The sequence below is a fragment of the Homarus americanus genome, unplaced genomic scaffold (assembly GCF_018991925.1).
Source record: "Homarus americanus isolate GMGI-L3 unplaced genomic scaffold, GMGI_Hamer_2.0 scaffold25827, whole genome shotgun sequence".
In the NCBI taxonomy this organism is placed as follows: Eukaryota; Metazoa; Arthropoda; class Malacostraca; order Decapoda; family Nephropidae; genus Homarus; species Homarus americanus.
The window spans coordinates 111353-121351 of NW_024738300.1; the positions used below are offsets into that span (position 1 = coordinate 111353).

Consider the following 9999-nt stretch of genomic DNA (forward strand, 5'->3'; position numbering starts at 1 on the left):
AGTGACAGGTTATGAAGCACTGTCGAATCCCTAACAGAAAATGTTGCCACCCTTACTGTCTCGACTCAGCAGCCCTCTGAGGGCCCCCTTTGAGGCTCTGCCCGCAGGGTTCGCGTCGTTACCAAACAGCAGGGACTCTAGGCGAAGGGATAGGATAGGGAAGAAGCGCAGTGTACAAGAATAATGATATCCATGTACAATGTACAACTACATGATAAAGCAGATCCTAGTGGTCCAGTAGGTAGCGTTCCCCGGTCACAGTCATGGGCTCGTGGGCCGTGGGTTCGAATTCTGGCGGGTTGAGGTGTTGATTGTAATTATATATTTATGGCGCCGTGAAAGAGGTTCACGGCGCCAAAAGCTCGTTGAACAGGCTTTGTGTGAAATATAACAGAGTCTAGGACTGCCTTTAGTATCCTAGTGGTCCAGTAGGTAGCGTTTCCCGGTCACAGTCGTGGGCCGTGAGTTCGAATCCTGGCGGGTTGAGGTGTTGATTGTATATATATTTATATATTAGAGGTTAAGGAGTAGTCAGATGAGATGCCCGTGATAGCCACCAATACACATATGTATTATACTCAAGTCCAGTTTGTACATAATTTTTCATAAAAAAACTTGACGTTCCTTCGTTTATTCAAATATTTGTAGGTAAAATTTAATGTTGCCGTAGAATTATAAGATAAAAAATACAGCAATTTTGTTAATTGACTATTTAAGGTGTAACAACGAAAGAGAGGAGGCTCTAATTAAGATGGAGATAAAATACGGAAAGTATTTTCAAGATTAGCAAGTGCTTCTGCTCTTAAAATATGTTATAAAAAATATTAACAGGGCATATTGATGGAGACATCGAACTCTAATTACACACATATCGCGGATAAAGCTTGCAGCAGCTGCTCGTATTATAATCTTATACTGTATTAACACGGATTGTGTCTTAACAGGATATGGTCCATGACAGAGAGCGGCCTCTACAACAAGTGGTTTGATCTGGTCGTCCCAAACTCTACTGCCTGTACTTACCCTCCCACGAAGATCACCCAAAGTGCCTCCTTCTCTCTCGCTCACTTCTCGGTAAGGATATTAAGGAATTAAAGAATCGGGACTCACCTATGCATGAAAGCCCATATACCAACACACACCAATATATAATATATATAATACCAGAGCGCCACAGAGACAACAAAAGCAATGAACATAAGAACATAAGAATGGAGGAAACTGCAGCGGGCCTATTGGCCCATACTGGGCAGTCCCGTTTACACCCAACCCCTATTGCTCATATGAGCATCCAACCTATGTTTGAAGCAATTCAGCGTATTCGAGTTAATGATGATATTTGGTAACTTGTTCCATTCATCCACTACTCTGTTTCCAAACCAGTGTTTACCTATTTCACGCCTAAATCTAAATTTGTCTAATTTATAACCATTGTTACGAGTTCGCTCCTGGTTGGATAGTTTGAGTACCTTTGTAATGTCCCCTTTGTTTAGCCCTGCCTTCCACTTATACACCTCTATCAGGTCGCCCCTCGCTCTACGTCTCTCAAGGGAGTGCAAATTAAGATGCTATATCCTGTCTCTATACTCAAGGTTCCTAATGCCCGGGATTAGTCTTGTCATTCTCCTCTGAATTCTTTCCAAGGATTCTATATCCATTCTGTAATACGGTGACCAGAACTGAACTGCATAATCCAGGTGTGGTCTCACAAGAGCAAGATACAGTTTTAGGATGACCTCGCTAGTCTTGTAACTAACACTCCTATGTATGAACCCAAGTACTTTATTAGCTTTGTTCCGAGCAAAAACACATTGTTTACTTGGCTTAAGGTTCCTCCTTATCATTACTCCTAAATCTCTCTCGCAGTCGGATTTCTCTATGGCATCGTTGTTCATCTGGTATCTGGTTTCCCTGTTTACATCTCCTATACTGAGTACTTTACATTTGTCGACGTTGAATTTCATCTGCCAGTTTTCAGACCATTCGAAAAATTTGTTTAGATCTTCCTGTAGTTTTGCCGAGTCCTCGTCAGATTTGATAACACGTCCTATTTTAGTGTCATCAGCAAATTTACTTATGTTGCTGTCAATGCCGATATTTATGTCGTTTATGTATATAATAAATAATAATGGTCCAAGTACTGAGCCTTGGGGAACTCCACTTGTGACGTTGCTCCAATGGGACTTAGTGCCGTTAATGCTCACTCGCTGTTTCCTGTCCTGTAACCACGCCCTAATCCATTTAAGGATGTCACCTTTGATGCCATGAGCTTCTACCTTTCTAATTAGTCTTTCGTGGGGGACTCTGTCGAAGGCTTTGCTAAAGTCGAGATATACCACATCATAATTGTGCCCCTCGTCCACCGATTCGAAAACTGATGAAAAGAATGTTAATAGATTAGTTAGGCAAGAACGTCCGCTTGTGAAGCCATGCTGGGAATCATTGATCAATCCGTGCTTCTCCAGGTGATTTCGAATAGAGTTTGAAATGATTGCTTCCAGTAATTTGCCTACTATTGATGTTAGACTGATTGGGCGGTAGTTAGAGGATAGTGATCTATCCCCCTTCTTGAAAATCGGTATTACATTCGCTATCCTCCAGGATTCTGGTACTACACCTGTTTTTAATGACATGTTAAACAACTTTGCTAAGGGCATACTAAGCTCTTCCTTACATTCCTTTAATACTCTGGCAAATATCTCATTAGGACCAGGTGACTTATTAGGCTTTAGTTTGTCTATTTGCTTACTAACATCGTTACTAGTCACTACTATCATCTTTAATTTGTTTTCTTCACTATCTCTGAATAGAGTCGGTGCCTCGGGTATCATGTTTAAATTTTCGGTGGTGAAAACTGTTGAAAAATATTTATTCAAATTATTGCTAATTTCTCCGTCGTTATCAGTGAGCTCGCCGAAGTCTGACCGTATTGGTCCAATCTTTTCCCGTGTTTTAGTTTGATACATTTGGTAGAATCCTTTGGGGTTTGTCTTCGCCTCCCTTGCTATCCTTACCTCATTATTCCTCTTTGCTTTCCTTATCTCGGTTTTAACCCTACTCGCCAATACCCTATAATAGTCCCGGAGGTGAATTTCGCCACGATTTATCCTTCTACCTATAGCCTTCTTTTGGCCAATGATGTTCTTTAAATAATTATTTATCCATTTAGGGTCATTGTTGTCTGATCTGAGTTTTTTGTATGGTATGTTCTGCCTTTGTGCATTAAGTAACTCACTATTTAAATTGTCGTGGAACTCGGCAATCTCAGATCTCGTTATCAGGTTGGTGTCATCTGTCAGGTTCACAGCCAAGCGTGACACCCCCTCTCTCAGCTGCCTCTTTAAACTGTCAAAGTTTGCCCTTCTGAAATCTGGTACTTTAGTGGAATTTTCCTTACGTCTGCCCTGAAAATCTAACTGGAATCGAATTTCTTTGTGATCGCTGTTTGCAAGTTCATTCCCTACCTCGACATTGCTAATTAAGTTTTCTCTGTTCGACAGAACTAAGTCCAGTATGTTATTACCCCGTGTGGGTTCGGTTATATGTTGACTTAGGAAACAGTCCTGGATCGTCTCGAGAAAATCCTGTGATTCTGAGTTACCCGTAAGGTCAGTCCAATCTATTTGGCCAAGGTTAAAGTCGCCTACTATACAGACTTTGTTGTGTATGGAAGCCCTGCGAATTTCATCCCAGATAAGTCGCTTATTGACGCTATCAAGATTGGGGGGTCTATATATTACTCCTGTGATTAATTTTTCCCGACCGTCGCTTAATTCTATCCAAATTGTTTCTGTATTCCTCTCAGTTTTTATTTCCTTATTTATTTCACACTTCAGATTATCCCTAACATAGATTGCTGGTCTGCCTATCGGTATGGAACAGTTTGTAACCCGCAATTTGGTATTCGACTGGTAACTCACGTGTGTCTAGGTTGATCCATGTTTCAGTGAATGCAATTATATAGATTTTTTCGGTACATACCAAGGCCCTAATATCATCCATTTTGTTTCTCACACTTCTACTGTTCGTGTAGTATACATTTAAGTTAGTCGTGTTCCGAGTCCTCCCCTTACCGCGTTTAGTTTTAAATTTCCTGTCTAATTTAGTTTTGTCATCATTCCTAACACTATTTCCCTGTAGTCTTTCACTTTGTTTACCCGCTCCCACTGCAGTCTCCTCCACCCCCGTGCCCATATGTTCCCTTAGCAGTTTAAAGACTTCGATATCTTTTGAACTGCCCCTACTGTTTGTATAATATACATTTAAACCTACTCTTCCCTGGTCCTGTTTTACCCATTGTCCTGAGCAACTAATTTTACTTCCCAGGACCTGCTTGTTTTTTGACTCCCACTTTCCTCGACCCCTCTCTACTGGCGAAACCCCCCACCCCCTTCGGAGTGACAATTTCACGCTCCAGGGATGCAGCCAATGTCTTTACCCCCTCACGAGACAAGTGTACTCAGTCGCGACAGTACAGGTAGTCGTTGCCATAGAATCGTTGCCAGTTATCAATGAATGCCCAACCATTGTTTGCACAATGCTAAGCTTTGTTTTATTTTACACGAAACCTGTTCATTCGTTTCATTTTCAAGCAACATGAACCTCCATCAGGGATTGCTCGTGCCAACTGTATACAGTAGTCGTAATAGCATTTTACCGAGTCCAACTAGGAAACACGAGGGCACATATATATATCAACAGTCCATATACACGCGGACTTGCATATATACAAACAATACCTCATTAGTCGGGAATTGAACAGTGAACCTCTGCGTGTGATAAGGATTGCTACCACCGCGCCTCAAACCTTGTAGTAATTAATGTGTATGTATATATATATACATATATATATATATATATATATATATATATATATATATATATATATATATATATATATATATATATATATATATATATATATATACATATATATGCAAGTAAATCACTGTAGGTGCGCGTGATCCAGGTATATGCTGATAACCACAAGGAAAGAAAAAACACGAAGTTCCTAAGCGCTTTCGTGTCTGTACTCATCCCTGAAGATGTGAATTACACGAAAGCGCTTGGGAACTTCGTGTTTTTTTCTTTCCTTGTGGTTATCAGCATATATATATATATATATATATATATATATATATATATATATATATATATATATATATATATATATATATATATATATATATATATATATATATATATATATATATATATATATATATATATATATATATATATATATATATATATATATGAGCACGTTATCCTGACATCTTTCTTATGTAAGAGCGTTACGGCCTCACAGGAATATCTCAACACTGAGGTTAACATTGCTCGGTATTATCTGAAATGACTTTTGTAGTAAATCATGATTCGATAATAAGTTCACTTTAGTTGCACGGTCTCCTTATTTCTTGTAACTAAAACCCGATAATGCGACTTTCCTGTGTTCGTCAGGGGTTGTTCGTGGTGCTGGCTGTTGGTCACTCCCTCAGTTTGCTGGTGATCTGCCTCGAGCTGCTCCTTCATCACGTTCTGGCCTCTGATATCCACCGTTCTCCTGGTCAGCTCGCCAGCGCCTTTACCAATTATGACGTTGAAAATTAAATTTGGTAAGGTTTCATAAATAAACTGTTAGGAATGGTCAGTAATCCAATACTTTGTTCATGGACATAAGAGATAATAATCATTGTATTGTCTGGGTTAATGCCCCCCTCAATCTTACCTTGTAATTCAAATTATCAGAAGAATAATTATAGAATCTGTTAACATGAATATGACTAAATACAAACAAATTGGTTAGTTTTGTCATCACGAAGAATTGTAACGAGGAAAAAGGTATGGACAACTACTTAGTGACCTTGTTATTTACAGCTCCTCAGTCTCAACTCACCCATTGATAAATGAATTACATGAAAGCACTTGGGAACTTCATGCTTTCTGTTTTATGTGGTTTTCAGCATGTGTGTGTGTGTGTGTGTGTTGATTTCTAAGTGGAAGATTCTGGTTCGAGCGGTCCCCAGGGATCTCATTTTCTCTCTGGTCCACTTAAGTGGTCGTCTTCCCTCTGGATTACAGTTTTTACCTTGTATCAGGGAGTAAGTATAGTCTGGTGACTATAAATATTAGAGTATATTCCTGAACGGTTACAGAGACTGCCGACCTGAAGGATTCTCCAGTAGTGCTTGGATAGATCTGTGTTAACTGAGCCACAGCTGCTTACTGACTGTCTGACTCTGACTGACTAATTCACGGCACATGCTCGTGGGTGGAAAGCTATGATTCATTCTAGCTCAACATGACATGACGTCCCAAGTGTTTCGAGTTTACTTACAGAAGTGTGAATGGTGATGCTCGCTCATCTGTAAGGAGCAGATTTCCAGACAGGAATCTATCCATGTTTAAAAACCCTGGTTTATTAGTAGAGCGCTTGGCGACTTGGAGTCAGCATACGTCCTACGGAATATCAGAAATCCTATAAAACTAGAAGTTAAATTAAGATAGCCACCTACTCGGGGCGTTTCACAAAATGGACTATTGACCTGTGATGACTACTTACAAATGCTCGGCCACCTCAGTAAACTTGTCCTCAGATTTTATATTTTGCAAGAACTTTAAGTACCAAAGTTAAAAAAAAAATACCCACAAACAGTATAGAATTCAAAAGTCTGCATTCATTATTAATGGCGTTCGTTGATAGTGTCCCCAGTAAATTACCACCATCTATGGTAATTAGGCAGCACGATGTATCAGTGTAGGGAGTACCATGGGTGCTAGTCTTCGCCAGTAGAGAGGGGTCGGGGAAAGTGGGAGTCAAAAAACAAGCAGGTCCTGGGAAGTAAAATTAGTTGCTCAGGACAAGGGGTAAAACAGGGCCAGGGAAGAGTAGGTTTAAATGTATACTATACAAACAGTAGGAGCGTTAGAAATAAAATAGACTTGCTGAGAGCGGTTGTATGTACCGAGAATGTAGACGTCATAGCAATCACCGAAACTTGGATGAATCTGGCGAGCAAAATTTTTTTATCAGAGTACCACATAGAAGGGTACAACCTTTTTCACAAGGACAGGGAAGGTAGGAAGGGGGGAGGGGTCGCACTCTTCGTCAAGAATATATTAAAATGTTGTACTAATAATTCAATAAAGGGTGAAATAGGAACCGAGTCTGTGTGGGTAGAAATCACGGAAGGAAGAGAAAAACTAATTATGGGAGTGATTTACAGGCCCCCAAGTCTTGGCAAAGAAGCAGCTCAGCCCTTATGGCAGGAAATGAGTAGGGCAGCAAAATATAACAACCTATGCATTATGGGGGATTTCAACTTCAGAAATATTGACTGGGACAACATTGTAGGCGACTATGAATCTGAAGACTTCCTAGACTCAGTACAGGACAATTTTTTGAAACAACTTATTATAGAACCTGCTAGAGGTGACAATATATTAGACCTAGTATTAAGAACATAAGAACATAAGAACATAAGAACATAAGAAAGTGGGATACTGCAGGAGGCCGACTGGCCCATACAGGGCAGATCCCTTTCACACCCATCCCAGCACTTCCATGTGCCTATCCAACTTCGTCTTGAAGCTCCCAAGCGTCCCCGATCCTACTATAGCACTCGGTAGCCTATTCCACATATCCACAACTCTATTACCAAACCAGTGCTTGCCTATATCCTTTCTGAATCGGAATTTATCTAATTTAAAGTCATTTGTTCTAGTTATTTCGTTATTACTGAGCTTCAGAACATCTTCCATTTTACCCTTGTTAATCCCACTTACCCACTTGTACACCTCTATCATATCTCCCCTAACTCTACGCCACTCTAATGAATGTAAGCCTAAGCTTTTCAGTCTTTCTTCATATGGAAGGTTTCTAATATTATGGATCATTTTTGTCATTCTTCTTTATACTCTCTCCAAAGAATCTATGTCCATTCTATAATAAGGACACCAGAACTGAACCGCATAATCCATGTGTGGCCTCACTATTGCTAGGTAAAGTTTCAAGATAACGTCAGCAGTTCTGTTACTCACAGACCTAGATATGAACCCAAGAATCCTGTTTGCCTTGTTGCGAACGCTAATACATTGTTTTCTAGGTTTCAAGTCGTTGCTAACAAATACACCTAGATCTTTTTCACAAACTGAGTTTTCTATTTCCGGTTACCTAGTTTATACTTAACGTTTGTATTCGTCCTCCCTATCTGTAGTACCTTGCATTTATCAGTATTAAAATTCATTTGCCAGTCTACTGACCACTCATGTAAGGAAACTAGATCTCTTTGAAGGTGTTCAAAGTCACTTTTTACTTTTATCCTCTTCGCCACTGATCGGCTTGTTAGCCGCTTGGGCGATCGGTCACGTCTCTTTTCCTTTATATTCTTCACCAAAAGGTCGGCTCGCTAGCCGCCCGGGCGATCGGTCACGTCTCTGTCACGCACTGTTGGCAAATACTGGGCATGCACCGGCTCCTGAATGTACCTGAACCCGCTCCAGTATTGGTCAAGTCTTCTCTTGAAAGAGCTCACACTCGGTGCCGTCACAACACTCTCTGGTAGATTGTTCCAAGAGTTTACAACCCTCACTCCGAAAAAGTTTGCCCTCACGGTTTTCTGGACTTGCGGCTTCTTCAATCTTGAGCTGTGACCCCTTGTGGGGCGAGCGTCCGCCAGCTCCAGGTAAGGACACTCAACTGAGTAGTGCCCCCTGAGATGCTTATAAACCTCAACTAGGTCCCCCCTTGCCCGTCTGTAGTATAAGCTAGGCAAGTTCAGGCGCTCCAATCTCTCAGGATAGCTGAGGTGCCGAAGTGCAGGCACCAGTTTGGTGGCCCTCCTTTGAACATTTTCAACCAACTGACAGTCCCTAGCATATCTCGGGGACCAGATGGGGTGACAGTACTCCGTCTAGATATCTGAACGACCTTCTTATAAGACCCAATAATTTATTTGCCTGATTTACCTTCTTCTCACAATGGCCCGAGAACTTCAGCTCATTGTCAACATACACACCTAGGTCCTTCTCACACACAGTCTCAACTAGTACATTTTCTTCATCCCGTTGGGACATATGGTACGCCTCCTTACCGTTGGTACGCCCCAGGTGCATCCTCTTACACTTCGTGACATTGAATCTCAGCAGCCATTCCTTCGACCATTCCTGGAGCCCACAGAGGTCCTTCTGCAGCTCTTCACAGTCCGCTTGGTTCTTAATTTCCCGAAATAACTTGGCGTCATCGGCAAACATTTGTATGGAGGAGTGTACAACGTCAGGCATATCATTTATGAAACAAACAAACAACAGCGGGCCCAATACACTACCCTGCGGTACCCCACTTGTTACAGGTACAGATGACGATTTCGTGCCATTAATCACCACACATTGCTTGCGGTCATGTAGAAAGTCTTCTATCCACGCTAGGACATTTCCCCGAATTCCGTACCCTTCCAGTTTGATTTTCAGCCTTTCGTGGGGTACACTGTCGAAAGCCTTGGCAAAATCTAGGTAAATATTGTCGATATTACCACCCCGTTCTAGAATATGGGTCCAAATATCCAATACCTTGAGCAATTGTGTCAAGCAAGAGCGCCCCGGCATAAAACCGTGTTGGCAATCTTTTACAAGGTTGTTTCGTAGTAGATGTTCCATCGCTGCATCTCTGATAATACTCTCAAGTACTTTACATATTATGCTGGTCAGGCTCACCGGTCTATAGTTGTTCGTGGAGTGACTATCGCCCTTCTTGAAGATAGGACTCACATAAGCCAATTTCCATTCACTGGGGACCATTTGTTCATCCAGGCATTTACAAAACAGAATCTTCAGGGGCTCTGCAAGCTCGTTGCACAGCCCCCTTAGCACTCTAGGATGCACCATGTCTGAGATATCACAGTAGGGGAAGAACTAGGTAACAGTCCCAAACTTTCGGTTGGCGGATTATCAGGGGTTAAGAAGGTACCTAGGTGAGGTCACCTGGGAACAGTCACGTCCAGT

General features: G+C 41.3%; 1 protein-coding gene across 1 annotated transcript in view; it reads left to right on the plus strand.

The window, feature by feature from the left end:
* Positions 1–6757, plus strand: part of LOC121873767 (probable glutamate receptor) — a 28457-nt gene extending 21700 nt beyond the window's left edge. The window contains exons 11-12 of the mRNA XM_042377467.1: positions 945–1074; positions 5461–6757. Of these exons, the coding sequence (XP_042233401.1) occupies positions 945–1074; positions 5461–5610 (280 nt within the window). The 3' untranslated portion in view covers positions 5611–6757. The remainder of the gene's footprint in view (positions 1–944; positions 1075–5460) is intronic.
* The last annotated feature ends 3242 nt before the right edge of the window (positions 6758–9999 follow it).